The 16613-nt window shown below is 54.0% G+C and overlaps 8 protein-coding genes across 8 annotated transcripts; 4 read left to right on the forward strand and 4 right to left on the reverse strand.

Annotated features, from left to right (window-relative positions):
* Positions 1 to 458: 458 nt before the first annotated feature.
* On the reverse strand, positions 459 to 1617 carry G647_02009 (uncharacterized protein; the record flags this gene model as incomplete). Its single annotated transcript, XM_008725408.1, has 3 exons — positions 459 to 1046; positions 1096 to 1536; positions 1594 to 1617. The coding sequence occupies 3 exons, from the start codon at positions 1615 to 1617 to the stop codon at positions 459 to 461; spliced, it is 1053 nt and encodes a 350-aa protein (XP_008723630.1).
* A 405-nt stretch (positions 1618 to 2022) lies between these two features.
* G647_02010 (uncharacterized protein) lies at positions 2023 to 2487 on the forward strand (the record flags this gene model as incomplete). The annotated part of the gene is made up of 1 exon (XM_008725409.1): positions 2023 to 2487. One exon carries the CDS (start codon positions 2023 to 2025, stop codon positions 2485 to 2487), a length of 465 nt encoding a protein of 154 aa, XP_008723631.1.
* A 985-nt stretch (positions 2488 to 3472) lies between these two features.
* Positions 3473 to 4633, reverse strand: G647_02011 (uncharacterized protein; the record flags this gene model as incomplete). The annotated part of the gene is made up of 1 exon (XM_008725410.1): positions 3473 to 4633. One exon carries the CDS (start codon positions 4631 to 4633, stop codon positions 3473 to 3475), a length of 1161 nt encoding a protein of 386 aa, XP_008723632.1.
* A 578-nt stretch (positions 4634 to 5211) lies between these two features.
* Positions 5212 to 7761, reverse strand: G647_02012 (uncharacterized protein; the record flags this gene model as incomplete). Its single annotated transcript, XM_008725411.1, has 1 exon — positions 5212 to 7761. The coding sequence occupies one exon, from the start codon at positions 7759 to 7761 to the stop codon at positions 5212 to 5214; it is 2550 nt and encodes an 849-aa protein (XP_008723633.1).
* Positions 7762 to 8194: 433 nt separating this feature from the next.
* On the forward strand, positions 8195 to 8792 carry G647_02013 (uncharacterized protein; the record flags this gene model as incomplete). The annotated part of the gene is made up of 2 exons (XM_008725412.1): positions 8195 to 8391; positions 8441 to 8792. The coding sequence occupies 2 exons, from the start codon at positions 8195 to 8197 to the stop codon at positions 8790 to 8792; spliced, it is 549 nt and encodes a 182-aa protein (XP_008723634.1).
* A 4-nt stretch (positions 8793 to 8796) lies between these two features.
* G647_02014 (uncharacterized protein) lies at positions 8797 to 9975 on the reverse strand (the record flags this gene model as incomplete). The annotated part of the gene is made up of 1 exon (XM_008725413.1): positions 8797 to 9975. One exon carries the CDS (start codon positions 9973 to 9975, stop codon positions 8797 to 8799), a length of 1179 nt encoding a protein of 392 aa, XP_008723635.1.
* A 264-nt stretch (positions 9976 to 10239) lies between these two features.
* Positions 10240 to 13369, forward strand: G647_02015 (uncharacterized protein; the record flags this gene model as incomplete). Its single annotated transcript, XM_008725414.1, has 6 exons — positions 10240 to 10275; positions 10324 to 10870; positions 10916 to 11042; positions 11123 to 11161; positions 11213 to 13157; positions 13211 to 13369. 6 exons carry the CDS (start codon positions 10240 to 10242, stop codon positions 13367 to 13369), a joined length of 2853 nt encoding a protein of 950 aa, XP_008723636.1.
* Positions 13370 to 13777: 408 nt separating this feature from the next.
* Positions 13778 to 14443, forward strand: G647_02016 (uncharacterized protein; the record flags this gene model as incomplete). The annotated part of the gene is made up of 1 exon (XM_008725415.1): positions 13778 to 14443. One exon carries the CDS (start codon positions 13778 to 13780, stop codon positions 14441 to 14443), a length of 666 nt encoding a protein of 221 aa, XP_008723637.1.
* Between the last annotated feature and the right edge of the window lie 2170 nt (positions 14444 to 16613).

Consider the following 16613-nt stretch of genomic DNA (forward strand, 5'->3'; position numbering starts at 1 on the left):
TGGTACAAAGAAGCGTGTTGGGAAATTTCGGAGGCTTTGTGGGCCAGAAAAGGAAGGGGGGGGGGGTTGGAAGTTCTCTTGGAGGTAGACACCAAGGGGATATGAGATGCGCGGTTGTGACCTAGGGGTTTCGAAAATGGTGGAAGAAGCGAGGCATATGAATAGGCATAGCGTATTCCTGTCGGAAGACTGACAAGCATGGCTTGTAGAAATGCAGAAACATCCTATCATCATCACGAGTGCTTTGACGGCGTTTTCAATCCGGCAAAATCACCTCTTAACATTTAAAGAGATATGGAATCCGCTCAGTTCCACCTTCAATGCCGTACAACGAGCAAATCACGGTGTGTACGAAAGAGCCCAATTGGAAAGTCCTGAAATTTACATCTCTACAACGAACATCCAGAATTGGTCGCATTCTCTAACCGGACAAAAATACTCGGGGGACATGAACAATTTCAAGCAGCCTGCTCAGGTGTCTCGCCCTCGGCGACAACGGGGACAGACAATCCTCTCGAAGGCGACTGTAGAACCAGCGCCTCGTGCCTCCTCGCGCGCAGGAAATCAGACACCGCTCTTATCAGTATGAACCAGCCAATAATCATGAGCACGTATGATATCCAATCTGCACTCGTGAAGCCACCCATACCGCCACCTTCTCCGGAGGAGTCCGCCTGTCCATTCACAGTGTTGGGATCGAAATTGTGACTATTTGGATCTGGTGGTCCTGAGTTGCTGAACTGGCCAGGGTTTCCTGTGTCAGATGACCCGTCGCCAGAGCCACTCATGTAGAAGCCGTATTGAACCAGCGTTAAGCCAAGACCAGCCCGACTACCGTGTTTCGCGGCATGTGTAGTGTGGAGCAGATAAGTAAGCAGGAAACCGACGAGTTGGAATGACATGGAGATCATGCCGTTCCAAACGAAGGAGAAAACGGAGCCGACAGGGAGGCCATCGACATAGACTTCGTCCGAGGACATACCGGGCGCGAGGATGGTGGTTTCCCAGTACGGCGGTGTTGCGTCTGCGGCTGCCTGTTCGTAGGTCTAGGAAGCAGTTAGTACCGAAATAGCGAAGTGGCACGCGAGTACTTACGGGAGGCTTTTCCTCTAATTGTTCACCCCGTTCCGGCTTCGCGGACAGATTTGCGAAAACGCCGTCTGTGGCTCTCATAGACTCTGGCATGGGCCGGAAAGCAGGCAGTTCGGTGACTCGGCGCTCAATCACAGGTGCCGGGAGAGTAGCGGGAGTAGAAGTAGTCGAAGGGGCGGCATCCTGTCTGCTGAGTCCCGTATCGGCTCTCATCAAACGTTGTCTGTCGTCGCCGTCATTTTCTGCGTCGGATGCCTCCCCGTCGTCAAACGTGTCTTCCAGATGGTCCCGGTCGGTTTCCGGTGACAATGGGTCTTGGCTTAGTAGGCGCCGGGAAGTGGGTGAGGAGGCTCGGGATCGAAATGACGGAGGCGGTGAGGATGGAATTGGGTGAGGCGAGTCGGGAGAGATAGGAGAGTCTTCATCGTGATCGTGTGAGTTCAACTGTGGCACACTTGTTAGTTAACGGAAGCGATATATTGGGGACAGACGAGCACGCACTGCTTCATATCGCTGAGGGGCCATCGCAGGCCAGGCGCTTCTGTGGGTGTCTCCCAACTAGAGTGCAATCCTGCCGGAGCGTGTAAGAATGGCCGCAAGGAGGAGAGTTAGATGGGGTATATGAGGCGAGTGAGGGAGATAGGGACCCAAGGTGGTGGATGATGCGTGAGGAAGGAATGGGGTGGAAGTGAAGGGAGGGCGTGAGTGACACAGCCTCAGCTGCCCTCGGCCTCGTTGTGTTTGGGCCAGACGTCCTCCAGCGCCACCGACTAGGCCACTTTCGGACTAGCCCTGATTTGGCATCGTGAACGTCATTCTGGTGATTCTGGTGATTCTGATTCTGGGATGAGTAGAAACACGAAGTGCTGGAGTACAGTACCATACTTTGTGCGCTCCAGATCCCTCAGCAAGCTCGAATAGAGCTTCGCAATGGCTGCCAATAACTCCGTGAGCACGGTCAAGCACACTAAACCTGAAGCATGTCCACTAACTCTCCATCAGGTCGTCCTCAAGCACTGGGCGCGCATTATCAAACAATGGCCCGTCGATCGAGTCCGCCCGGCACACGTCCATTTCCAAAGGGTCATGCAATCGCGGGTGCAAAAGCTTCAGAATCCTGCTGCTGCTGCTGCGACTAATAGCAAGTCCAACGATGCTCACGCGATCCCCGTCGAGCCATTCAATGAACAGACGGAGTTAAGACAAGTCAATGCCCTCTACGCGCTGTTGGAAAACCGATTCGAGAAAGAATACCCTATCCCGCAGCGAGTTCGCCACCCCAGGAGCAGTGCATCGCACTATGATGATTTGATCAAGGAGCTGGATGAAGCACCGGATCGATCGTGGTTAACAAACTTGTGGAATCGCTTGAAAGGCTCCGTCCGGCTTCGATGAGCGCGATGTGATGGACCATGCCCGAAAACGACTGAACGCTGAACAATTGCTGGCGCCTTCCAGCAAGTGGACAGTCAGGAAGACTGCAGGCACTCTTTTAAGACCCTGCTCCAAGCACTCATACCAACTTAGTGGATCAGCCACTCAGCCGTTGACACGGTACCTTCACAGAAATAAAACGCCAATGAATTTCGGCCTCGAGTTCCACGTGCTCCTAGGTGATTGACGCGGCGACAGCGCTCCGAGGATATGTCAGTTTGGCTGCTTCCTGAGAGGAGACGATCGCGTGGGAGACGTCTTTGCCGTATCTGGCATCGGAGGTGCCTTCCCAGATGCTTAGCTGGTATGGCTTGAGGTGAACCCGACCCTAGCCGGTATTGAAACTGTGTCTCCGGCCTTGCTGGATATGGCGGAGAAGCGGTGTACGAGATGTTGATGGGACTACTCGGTGCGGCGTGTTTTGGTCAACAAATGACAATCCAAATGGCCATGGCGAAGAGTGTGACGAGACATCGTGATGAGATACACAAGGAGGTCCGATCATCTGTCTGTAGTAAGAAATCATACGATGGTGCCGGTTCAAGTCTACGAATTAGGACAGTGTCTCCAATCCCGAATGCATTGACTTCGTTCTCTGTCTTCCTCGCAGAATGAAGTCTGACTATGTAGCCCTGCTGTCTCGAAGGAATTTGGTGTGATGCTGCAGTGTAAGGGTAGCTCTTCGGAATGAAACGCGTGCGTGTAGAAATGAGGTGTCCGTGAGTAGCTATGAGGGCAGCAAAGAAAAATCGCGGAAGAGCGAAGTCCTGCGCCAACCGCGTGGTGCGAACCTGGCTTGACCAGACGAGGGGATCTGAATCGGACTTGAGCTGCGCCGTACTCAAGTGTGTACAATACGTATGGACGAGTACTCCAATCTGTGTGCAAAGTGCTGCGCAACATCTAGCCGTCTACATGCTTCCTTGCCGCTGCCTTGCCGAAGTACTCATATCTTGCTCCCCAGCCTAGTGGCGCCCCCTCCTGGCGCCGTGTCCATTCCACTGACCCTCTCGTCCTTCAGACTGTCCGTCACGAAGCTGACCATTTCATCCACCATCCGACTCGGCACCTCGTGGCCGACGCCGTCAAAGACAACATCCTCAAGTACGAGACCCGAGCCCTCGAACCAGCCTCCCTTCCCACTCACCGTCTTGAGCCAGTCGATGAACGGTTTCGAGTGGGCATAGGGTACAAGCTTGTCTGCGCCGCCGGAGAGATTTAAAATTCGCTTGTTCCCGAAACACCTCGTCATCACGGGCAACAGGGTCTGCCTCTCCTCCTCGGTCAAACTCGTGTGGAGATGCTCCTGGTCGTTCCGCCACTGCAGGCCGGGTAACGACCAAATCAGCCCGGCCGGATCAGATTTCTTGACCGCCTCGATCAGCGATGGAGGGAAGTCGCTCGAGCCCAGAAAATCTCGTCCCGGAGGCGACGACGACGTCCAAGTCTTCCGCTTCGACAGGCGTGCCCGGTCTGACATCAACCGTGTGTAGTCTGGACATCCTATCGTGACGACGGCGGCAGAGAAGCGGGCGTCGTGCATGATGACGTGCCATGCAGCATGGCCACCAAGTGAAATGCCCAGGACGAGGTTCTGCACGATCCGTCGTGGGTCGCTTGGTTCGGGGAAGATATATCCGGGCAGGAAGTCAAGAAGCAGAGAGGTATCCTGCGCTGTGCCGGTGTAGCAAGAGAACATATCTGATGCGTGATGCTCATTGCCTGACCGCCACGCCTCATTCGCGATCGCCGAGACGAGGCGGGATCCGTGGTTTCTCTGGTCAAAAGAGACGGCTATCAGTGCCTTCCTCTTCTTCCCCGTGCTCGACTTTTGCTGCTTGTTCCACTCCGCAATGATATGCGCAGCGAACGGAGCCATGCTCGCTTGCGTTTGAAGTCGCGGATGAAGGAGCCATAATACGGAGACGTCGGTGACACCTGATGGTATGTCATCGAGGCCGAAGACTGTCACCAAGATTCCGGCGATATGGTGGATGCATGATGACACCGGTTCCGGATGGGGGATTGAATGGGCAGTTGAGCCTCCGCTCTTCGTGGGCTGCGAGCCGTACGTGTATTCCACAGGGTTCAGCGTGGCCTTTGACATACTGAGACGACGGCGATGGGAGTAGCAGCAAGGTGGAAGAAATCAGAGAGGCTTGGGAGGGAAGTCTTCGAGTCGAGACTGAAGCATTGAAGATGTGCCGCGGTTGTTCTTTTCCGGCCCGGTATGCGGAGAATCGTTCACCTGTATTTTCGCCGAGGCCGGCGATAACGGTGAGGGTGCCGAGTGTTGCCAGAAAGTACGCGGTACGTAGTATATGGGAACATAACCTCAAGTGTTTGATGCGTCGTTGCGACAATATCGGCTCAACAACTACACAGACTGCAGACTACAACCATTTGAGCACGTCAGGCTGCCTAGAAGTCTGCCCGGTGCGTGTCTATTGCTTTCATGGTGCAAAAGCAGTGCTCCTATGCCGAATGCCTGAGGAAGCCTCCAACCGCCCCAACGGACAGATTAGCTGCTATCTATCCCGCAAGCCTTTCGTAGAAGTGCCACTGCACCCAGGAAACTTGAGAGTCCCTTTGCCCGCCCTAACAGCAGAGAGCCACACGTGTCCGGCCTCGACCCAGTCAGCAGCTCTCCTCGGAAAAGCCGCCACCAGTCTCATCTGCGCCCCGTCACCTGTTGTACCTAGCGAGGGTATCCATGATGTTCTGCACATTCTGTTGCGACTGCTGTTGACCGACCCCATAAGCGGGCGCAGCAGGCCCATAACCATGCTGTGTAGGCGACTGTTGTTGGTGAGGGGGAAGCTGCTGGTGGCGAGCGACATTGCTTAGAAGTCCGGCAAGGTCAGGCGTCGGCTTTCCACTGGGGGAGGCACTATTCGGCTGGGAGTCACCAGGCTGTCGCAGGTTTGCCAGAAGCTGCTGCAGATTTGGAGCAGCTGTGGCCGAACCGGGGGTTACCGGGGTCTGAGCCTGGTTCTGATATTGAGCATTCTGGCTGTACTGGTATTGGTTGTGTTGCTGCGGTTGTGTAGGGTAAGCTGTTGGGGGGTACTGAGGTGGCGGGGCGTATCCATAATGGTTCTGTGGCGGATAACCTTGTGGCGGATGGTATGATTGTGGGCTTTGCTGCAAACCCCCTCGTTCCTTCTGTCGGGCACTGAGGACAATGTCGGCGGCAACGGTAACATCAAGGTCAACGTACTCGTTGAAGCTAACGTTCGTTGTCCCCTGACTCCTGTCAAAAACTTGTAACGGGATCTTACTGTTATACTGATTCGCTTGCACGAGTTTCACAACACCTTGGACACCCTCGATGATTTGACGTTTCACAACGGCAGAAAGAGGCAACCGAGCGCTGAGCCATATCGTGGACGCACGCAGTCCCTTGTTGCGGAACCCTTGCTCAACCCAGTTGATGAAACTCTGCGCGACCGAGGGTTCAAGGATGAGGATTTGCACATCCGGAGCATCTCGTGGATCTCGACGCGGCAGAGGCAGAGTAGCTTCCTCGTCGTAGCTCCCTGGAGGCGCCGGATACGGGAAAGCAGTAGTATAGGGCGAGTTCGGTCTTCCACCTGGACCAAAGTTAGGACTTTGAGCAGCGGCCCGGTGGTCTTCCCTGGAGCGGTAGCCTCTTGCCGGAGAAGGCGACCGTCTGTAGTCGCTTTGCCGACTGCGCTCGTCCCGAAAGTCACTGTAGTTTGGACGGTCAAATCGATCGTTCTGGCGTTGACCTCTACGCTCGGGTGAGCGAGATCGACGCCTCTTGTTCCCTTGCTGTCCTTGTTGATTTCTGGTGTTCTTTTGAGGCTTCGATACCTCTAAATGTACTTTTCTGCCTCGTATCTCCACACCTTGTTCCGCCTGCAGAGCTGCATGGCAGGACGAGGCCTCCAGGTATTGAACAAAACCGTAGGCCTGTTTGATTGAAATCTGAGCAAGTCTCCCATGCCTGTGAAAGATGTGGAAAATATCACGCTTGGTCACCTTCTCACTTGGTAAGTTACCCACAAAGAGACGAGAACCTGACGGAAATTTGTCCCATATCCCTTCAGTCACATATCGTCTTTCATCTTCGAGGAAAGAATCGTAGAGTGCTTGGGTACGTGGCGTCCATGGTCTTTCCACCGGTTCTGCCGATCTTGTCGATTCCGGAGGTTGTAGAGATTGAGCAGGAGAGATGGGGGATACTTGGTTGCCCGGTGGAGGCCATGCACCCGTGCCAGGGGCTTGCAAAGGAACGGAGTGTGGGAGAAATGAGGCTGGATAGGATCCAGACGAGCCAACGCCATTAGCGTGAGTGAAGACATCATGGCTCACAGATTGGTGCTGCGCCTCTTGGTTGACAAGCTGGGACTGTCCCTCTTGCGCTACCTGCTGGAATGGTAGTCGTTGGTCGGTGCTGACAGTAGGAAAAGCATAAACATTGGAAGGGTCCGAAGATGGGGCTTGCGTCGGTGGCTTTGGCGGTAGACCTGGAACTGGCAACACTGATTGCGCTCCTTGATAAGTCAACGAAGCGGCAGTAGTAGGGGCAGAGACAGAGTCCGCAGTGGGAGCAGTAGAAGCAGACTGAGAAATAGTGTCCAGAAGTGACTGGTAATCTACACCACCTGGGTTCGACTGAGGTTCAAGCTTCACGGTGGGTATGGGCTCTGAGTCAGACGAGCTCGCTGCAAGGGCGTTCTGCGTATCGTTGTTGGCATCCGGATTGGTAGTGGGTTCAGGAGCTGGGTTCATTTCATTGCTTGTTTGCGATTCATCTCCGGCTTTGTTGGGTTGATCTTGGGGTGAATTTGCATGGGCATCAGATGATTGTGGATGAGCAGGAGCATTTGCAAGTGCCGAAAGGAGATGTGCTTCGACGCTGGGATCATTCTGGGTCATTTGGCCGTGTGTGGACGGGAGCTGAGCAGGATCATCCAGACGAGCATTTTCCTCCTCGGCGCCTCTCAGGAAGTTCTGGACAGCGTCCTGCTCGTTCGCATTCGGATCATTGGGATCATTCTCATTCATGGCGCGAGCAGAGTCTGAGTAAGGAGAGAAATTCTGGTTATGCGGAATATTGTACGTCTCGGTATCATTGAAGACCGGATCCATCTGGTTCAGCAGGACTGGGATGGTGGAAGGTTCAGGCAAATGGACCGGACGTGGAGATTCGGGCGTTTGATCTCTACCAAAGCGCTGAGCCTCGGGCGGGGGGTCTGCATCAGTCATGACGAGGCGCAGGACGCGATGCAAGTCATGTTAGAGCAAAGTGAAGAAGAGAGCTGCCTGGAAAGACTGGCGAGGCGGGGCAAACGCTGGAGAGGTCGAACAGTCAAGGGCAGTTCAGCGACACCGACGCGCCAAAAAGAGAGAAGAGAGGGCAGAATACAGTGGGTCTGAGATTCAGGATCGTGATGAAATTGATGTTTAAAGGACGACGAAGTGATGCGACTGACTGCGAAAGCTTTCGAGAAACTGAGCAGGGCGCAGGAAAGGCAGAACTCTGCGACACCACGCCGCCAATTTTCGTCGAAGATGCACTAATCCGTTTTGGGCTGCTCACGGTCGGATAACCTGCCGGAGTCTGCGGCGTCCATGTCCGAGGCCTGAATGAGGGCTTTCCTCCTCACTGAGAGAACCCAGGGCCAAATGAGCGAGCCTCATGCTTCCATGGTCAAGAAGTCTCTGCGCGACAGTGACTCTCTGGAGATCCTTTGCCTCGCAGAATAAGCATCCTGAGTTGGACTACGCTGCAGCAAGAGAGTGGTACAAGAGCTTCAACCCTCTGGAGTCGTTACGTGATGTTGGAGAGGTGACCTTCGCCCGGTCCAGTGGCCCCGGCGGTCAGAATGTGAACAAGTACGCTGTATTGGTGCTTGGTTACTGGACAAGCCTGACAGCCTGACAGAGTCAATTCCAAGGCGCAGTTGCGCGTGCCCATCGGCCAGCTACTCCCGCTGCTTCCTGCCGCCTTGCACAAACCCATCCTGACATCACGTTATTATGCCGAGAACACGTCGAGCCTTTTGATCCAGGCAGATGAGAGCCGCAAGGCTCAAGCGAACAAGGACGCGTGCTACCGCAAGCTCAACGAGCTGATCGTGGATGTGTTCAAGCATACCGTACCCGGCGAGACAACGGACGAGCAGAAAGAGAAGGTCAAAAGGCTTCAGAAGGCGGAAAATGAGTCGAGACTGCGGTGGAAGAAACTGCATTCGAGCAAGAAGCAGTCGAGGTCATCCAAGAGAGATTCTGATTGAAGCCTTACAAAGATGTGTCCGTGGCACCGAGAGACTTGGCGACCGACTCCCCCACCATCTTGAGACCTGGGTCAAGATCCTCTGTCTTCATGAGCTTAGCTAGCCAAAGTCTGGCCCAGACCAGCAGCTCGGGGCTGTTCGCCTTTCTGCGCGCTTCCTTCAAGCGTGCCAGTACCTGCCTGAAAGCCGGAGGAAAATCAGGTGAGGAGGGAGTGATCGAGACCACAGGTATTTGGATATGGCAGGCTTGGGCCGCCCAATGTTGCGGATGATCTTTCAGTATGGCCGCCTCCAGGTGGCTTGCAACTTTGCCGCAGGCTGGAATATCCTCGAAGTTGAGCAGCATGTTGAAAAACTCGAGTCCGAATTGTGGGTCTTCAAATTGGGCCATGGCAGCATCGAAGATTGCGATGGGAATGGCGCCACTCAGAGCAGGAGTAGACTCGAGCGTCTTTAGAGCAGACGTGTCTACCTCGTGTTCTTCGCCTTCGGGGTTGACGTCCATTGCCGTCAGTCTGGGTAGCCGCAAAACGTCCTCATTCTCCTCGTCGGGCTGTGGTGATTCTCGTTTGGCGGTGGTAATGCCCAAGACCTCTCGCCTTGTATGGATCTTGGCGATGTACAACATCTCCAGTCTCGCATATTCCAGCCACATTGCTCTTGATCCTTTGCAAAATCGAAGCCCTCTCTGCATGTAGCTTCGCGCTTCTGTCATGTCACCATTTTCTTCAAACGAATATTGCGCCGCGTGGATCCACAAATCGGCTTTGGTGGGATGTAGCCGGAGTACCTGTGTGAACATCTCTTGTAACTTTTTGTACGCCTTTTGCTTCTGTGCGTAGTTTATAGCCTCCATCCACAGGCCGACATCCCCGGAATGCTTTCGGGTGCCGCGGTCAAAGACAAAGAAGACGCGGCGCTTGCCATTATGGGCTGTAGACTTGATCCCAAGTCTTTTGACCCTTTTGCGTCTCAAAGCATCGACATTGATCTCGAATTCCGCATAGCGAGCATAGTCGGTGGGGGTTGAGCCTCTGGCGTTGATTTTGTGTTCGAAGTCGGACCGTTTGCGCGCGATGCTGGTGATCTCCTCGGCGTTGAAAATGCCTTTGCGCTCGTACTCCTTGAGCTCAGGAACCGACTGCTCAAGGAAGAAGCGTGCCTTGTCGCTGGCGGCAGCCATTGTCCCGAAGATGAAGAAATGGGAAACATTTTCTTCCAGGCTGCGGAGAAGACAGACACATTTGGCCGCAGTTCTGCCGAGGCTGCGGATCATCAGGGGGTTTAATTCGAATTAATTCAGTTCAGTTCAGTTCAATTCACGCTCAGCTTCCTCTCACGCGCCGCTCAGCTCCTCGACCTTTTCGTACTACTTCTTGTCGCTCCTTCTCCCATTACTCGCTTGCTTGATGCCGCTGGTCGCGTTCTAATACCTTTAATACCCAACATGGCGCCGAGAAAGGACGCCGATGTGGTGTTTTCTGTAAGTCTCGCTCCTTTGTCTTCTCGATTCGCGCTGACACGCGGCAAGTTCAATGCGAAATATATTTCGTGGGCTCACACAGTCGTGGCCTACGCAGCCTTTATCGGAGCACTAATCGTCGGAGTCTCCCTGCATTACCATAAAATTGTACAAAACGAACACTATGGATATCCCGATGAATGGTTTCCCTCTGTTTCCGCTACCATTGGCGACCGATACCCTGAGCGGTCTGTCTTCATGGTCTTCATTGCCATCACCTCCGGCCCTCGCTTCGCCCTCGTCGCACTGTGGTACTTCCTTACGCGAAGGCCAAACTCCAACCTACCTGCCATCATTGCGACCACGGGCTTGCTGAGAACATTGACCTGCGGAGGCTGGACCTATGTGACATCTACCGACGATCATAATTGGCACGATATCTTCATGATCTCCTACTTGGTATTCACATTGCCATGGACCTTAGGATGTCTGGCACTAAGTCCACCTAATCCGCAAGCTGTGAAGTGTCGAAAGATTCTAGCCAGTTTGTTCTTTGGCACGCTAGTTCCCTTGGTTTATTTCTTCATCCAGCATAAGATTCACAAAGTCGCCGGAGGTACGGTGTCCACGTCCCTCTGCAAGCCGTAGCTGACCGCCTAAGCGTATACCATTTACGCGTTCTTTGAGTGGTCCTTGATCCTGTTTGACGTTGCGTTCGACGCCGTCACTGCCCTCGACTTCGAAACATTTGAACTGGTCGTCAAGGACGTCGCGGGTGCTTCTAGAGGGTATGTGCAGTTGCTCCCGAAATACGCAAATGTACGACCAAGTCGAACCCTGGCTTGGTGGGTTGCTGACCAGTCTGTAGTGATGCCAGATTGCTAAAGGAATCTGTCAAGGGGAAAGAGTGAGCACAACTTGCTAGCGAGAACCAGGGAGTTTGGCTGACCAGGGATAGGCGAGATAATGCTCTCATCCAGACATCAACCTTCGATGGGCCGTATTACTGGCCGGCAATGCTCGATGCCGCCGCGGACATCCTCCATGGCTTCTTCTTCTGGTCCATTCTCACTTCGCTGGGCGTCCTCATCTGGTACTTTCCACTTTGGCATATGGGAATATCAGGCTACGAGGTCCTGGTCATGTGCCCTGCTTCATCTCTTATTCTCGGTATCCCTTCCGTACGGTCTTTGGCAATCAAGAACCTCCGTTGGCTTCATATGACCTCAATGGTGGGGCTTTTGGCGTGGCTAGTCAAGGAACCCACCAACCGTCTGTTTACCGTTGGCTTTGCCGTTGTGGTTGGTTGTATGGCCTGGCCGGCAGAATGGTATGCTGAGCGCAGGAACTCGGCTCGCTTGCAACGAAGAATTCTAGCCTGGTGTATTGGTTTGGTGCTTTCAAACATCGCGAAGTTTGCGAACCACACAAACAATCCCGTCTGGCCAATTCTGCATTCGGGCATCGGTGGCTGGAACAAGACTGGACTCGTAGTGGCACTACTGGCCGTATGGCGTTCCACCAGACCAGAGTCAACAACCGGCGGAGACTACGTTCCTTCTCCCGCCAAGAAGGGTTCAGGCCTTCTGGCAGGTCTCGGCCTCGGAGGGCTGTTCTTCACTATGCACTCCTTACTTTCGGATTCCAGCACCATGATCCTGTGGGTTTGGGAGGGATTTCCGGTACGAGGACCATTAGCGGTTCCACATGGCGCGGTTGTCATTCTGGCCATGAGCGTCGGGTTGTTCCTAGGCGTCGCGCTCCCTGGCTTCTTCGGATCGTGGACAGCATTCGGAATTGGAGCTGTTGGTGCTGCCTTGCTTACCACTTGCAGCCACTGGACGGGCTTCTATGGTGGCCTGTTGCTCGCCTTCTATACGATGGGAGTCGCGCCCGTCCTCATTTCTTCCGCCGTGCAGCATGGGCCTGCCTCTACTTTTGGCTTCGGTTTCTTCATCTACAACCTGATGGTCTTGTTCCACGTCTGGGTGGTGGCATACGCTTTTGTTCCCGGCGGACCATTCGTCAGAGAGCACACGGATTGGATCATGATCACGACAATGCTGTTGATTGGCGCCGGCGTGTTCTCGGCCTTGACAACCAACTCAGGCTATCAATCTAAAGGCAAAACGAGCCCTCGTGGAAGGAAACAGTCGACCTACTGCCTCCACATTCTCCTGATGCTGCAACTGCTAGCTGCATCGATAGCATACCTGCGGTTCCCCACGTACGACTACACGCCGTATCACCCAGAGGAGAAGCTGCTGACTGCTGGAATCTGGACTATTCACTTTTCCTTGGACAACGACGACTGGTCATCTGAGCGAAGAATGCGTGACGCTATCAAGGAGCTGGAGCTTGACGTGGTCGGGCTACTCGAATCGGATCTGCAGCGGATTATCATGGGCAACCGAGACACAACACAGTATCTGGCTGAGGACCTCGGCATGTATGTGGACTACGGCCCAGGCCCGAACAAGCACACTTGGGGTTCAGCGCTGTTGTCGAAATTTCCGATCGTCAACTCGACCCATCACCTCCTACCATCTCCTGTGGGCGAGCTTGCGCCGGCCATTGAGGCTACTTTGGACGTCTACGGCACTCTAGTCGATGTCTTTGTATTTCATTCGGGGCAGGAAGAGGACCCAGAGGACCGACGCCTGCAATCCGAATACTTGGCCGAACGAATGAATGCCACTCCCCGGCCGGCAATCTTACTCAGCTATCTCGTGGTAAAGCCGGGAGAGGGCAACTACAAGACTTACGTGGGCGAGAAGAGTGGCATGCACGACATCGATGTTCGTGACTGGGACCGCTGGTGTGAGTACATTCTCTTCAAGGACATCAAGCGCGTCGGATATGCTCGCGTGAGCCGAGGCACCATCACGGACACTGAGATCCAGGTAAGCAAGACTCTTCACCATCTTGCCTTTTAATTTACTGACAGCCAGCTCAGGTGGGCAAGTTCGTGGTTGGAGAGCCTGTCTCCTACAGCGACGAAAGGATTCCTGAGGAACAAATAGCGCCCGGGCGAAGATTCCCAGCACTGTTCCGTGGAGAGGGTGTTCGGGGCCATCGATACCACGTCTTCGATGAACCATGGTATTACGCCTGAGGCAGCGAGGCACGGTTGGTATAACACGGCCACAGTGGGGCCTAACGTGAAGCGGCCACAGATCGGCGTCATATAATGTACTAGCCAATTAAATCTCTTGGGTCGGACTTAGCTCCGTCTATCTGCCTGACGTCGTGGTTGCTCTTATCGTTATCGCGGAACAATGCGGGGAACTTTGAGACCGGATGACTCTTGAGTGAGTCAAATGTGACAGCGAATCGGACTCGACGAGACAATTGCCCGGATCTTGCATAACTCATGACCAGCCTCAACCCTTCTTCACCAACACCCTCATGTGAACAGGTTCGTTTCCTTTCGTTTGACGGTGCTCGGTGACAGGCGTTTCTATAATCCTCTTGCAACAACTTTTCCTTCACAGAGCTTCCAGATCCAACCCTTGACGCCCTCATGGCGGATTCCTCTGCTGCTCCTCCGCCTGGCTCCCGTGCCATCAAGATTCCCTTGCACGGATACGGCAATGCAGACTACACTGCATCAGCCCGACGTCGCCGGAGCTCGCGTTATGCCAACCACTCCGATCAAGCCGAGGCTTCAGATGCTGGTCCATCTTCGCTAGGCTCGGGCTCCGACCACGACTCTTCGTGGTCCTACAGCCCTCTTCCCACTCGGCCCCAAGATCGATTTCAGAGTGTTGCTTCTCCTACGACCCAGCCTGCTCGATTTCCTACCTCATACACGCCGACAAACGAGCCGAGTCGAACGCAACGCAAAGACAAGCACAAGGCTGACCTCTCACCGCCCAACGGCATGCCCATGCTCCTCAACTCCTCGTCCCCACTGGGTCCTTCAATGCTCTCTTCCAGCTCCTACAAGTCCATCAATCTGAACGCACACCACGACGACCCCGACGAACCTCCACGATTGATCACCTACACAAAGTATAGCCAAGGCTTCACTTGGAACGACGAGTTATTTTTGCCGAGTTACATGCTGGGGCGGTATGGAGAGCGGGGCCGGAAGAAGCAATATGACGGTGACTTTGGAGATGAGGACCAGTGCCCGGTGGCTGAGATCTTTGTTACAGACGAGGAGGCACAAGCAATGATGCCCTAAATTGCACGATTGGTCCCACAGCGCCAACGATGAGCTATGGAGGAGGAGCACGATACACACGGCAACCACACTGATTTTGAGCGGCGTTTACGAGCGGGGGCTCTCAAGGACGAACCACAGCTATCATACGACTGAGCGGGCGGTGGACTACGGGCTCACAATAAGCTGCTGGGTAGAGGTGCAGGAATAGCAGGATTATTTGACAGTTTTAAGGAGTATTGTGCTCGGCTCGGGGCTGAGTAACTCGGTGGGCCACTCGGCAGGCGATACACGCAACATGGCTCAAGCCACTCTCGACTCACAGGCGGCAAAGCTGCAGGTTTTAGTTTTGGTCAGGCGTTTGAGGGACAGAGGTGGGAGAAGATATGCAACCGGTTATGGGACGCTCGGGTTATGCTTTTCAATCACGAAATAAAACAGATATTCCGCATCTTCCCCCTCCGTCTCGTCTCCTGGTCTCTTGTGTACCTACAACTCGTCCGCCAGTCCGGGCCCATTACTCACGATCCAGACCGCTCGGCCACGGTGACCAGGTACGGACAAACAGTCAATTGGCCGTCTGCACGCGCTTCGACTTTGCTCCACCTGCCATCTGCGTGCCGAGCTTAGATCTCATGCTAGTGAATCCTGCTGCGATATAAGCAGACGATTATGCAGCTTGTCGATAGCGGTGTGCCAGCGCAGAGCGCAGCCAGAGCAGTGGCTTGTGGGCTCTACAACAAGTGCTTCTCGTGTGTAATTGCTACCGACAAATGAGCTGTAGATTGATATGCATTGGTTCTCCTCGTTACTGTATCCTGTCACATCGCATTCAAGTAATCCTGTATCGCTGGACTCTGCATCTTGACGAACAAGGCAAGGACTATACGTCCAGCCGGAGTCTGCACTTCCAACGACCCTGACCCTTTGTCTTCCGAGAGGCGCGAGCATACTCCGTTTTCTATACTGCCAGAGGATTCCCATCCTATCAAACTGGGACCATTCGTGAGTTGAACCCGTCGTCATTAACAACCCGTGTCGCTGGATAATCTCAAGTGCCGACTAACTCATCGGCCATCAACAACCCACAATGCAGAATCCATCGCTCTCAAGGCAGGCGGCGTACTCGTAGATCCATCACGGTATTTCACCCACCCTACTCATTGAGAGATTTGGCTGGTGCCTCTTTGTGTATGCGCTTCCTGCCATCGCCTGTGTGGGGATCACTTATTGAACAGAACTGCTATGATCAATTGTCAGATAACTCATACTCCAGAAATCCAGCGAGATCGGGACACAGAGCAACCACTACAAGAGCATGTGGAGGTCGTGGATCCTCCGAACGACCCTAGCCGTCCAAGGAAGGAGCATTAGAACTGACTAAATACAGCGGGTATTGCCAGCGAGGCTAGAGTTCCGCATATCAACCCGTCCGCCGTCCGCCTTTTTCCCTAGTATTCCGATGTTTTCGAGCATGTTGCGTCAGTCAAGGGCACACATTATACAAGAAGCGGTGAGCCATCGAAAGGGATGGGTCTGCTCACCGATGGCAACGTTCCCCGACCATCCTTTTCTCGGCGAACCACGGCTGCACCAAGGTGGCCATACTCCAGAAAGACAGGTATAGCTATGACTCGTTCGGACGACATGATGAATTCAGAGGGGGTCTGGGGGAAGACCTGACTATATGGTTACCTGGTACGAAGGCCTACGTCAACAATACGGTTATCTTACGAAGGTGGTTACAGTCCATGACACCCGACCCCTTTGGGGCTGTCTGAGTAACCTTCCCAGTCACGTAGCGAGCGTGAAGAAATTCGTGATCCGGACGCAAGAGACAAGAGTCAACTGATGGGCATAACTCAGTATTGAGATGACCTCGTCGACGTGTCATCTCCCATGTCCGGGCATGTCAGAAGGGACTCAAATGGGTCGTTAAACCCTTGCCTGCGATGTCCCAGAGCTCAGCATTTACCAGGGGACGTGGACTGGACTGGAAGCTCCTTCACACTCACACAGCATGAGGATGAAGGCGATTCAACTAGCTCATCGTCTCGCCCCTGCGTAAGCTTCGGACTGGAATTAACGTCGAAAGCACTTCGATAATCGGCTCCAACGTGGACATGGACTGAGAGCCAACGTTTCAGGAGCCACACAAGAGGGAGCCAGGATGGAATGATGACTTACTGCT

Source organism: Cladophialophora carrionii, assembly GCF_000365165.1.
Source record: "Cladophialophora carrionii CBS 160.54 unplaced genomic scaffold supercont1.1, whole genome shotgun sequence".
NCBI classification, from domain to species: domain Eukaryota; kingdom Fungi; phylum Ascomycota; class Eurotiomycetes; order Chaetothyriales; family Herpotrichiellaceae; genus Cladophialophora; species Cladophialophora carrionii.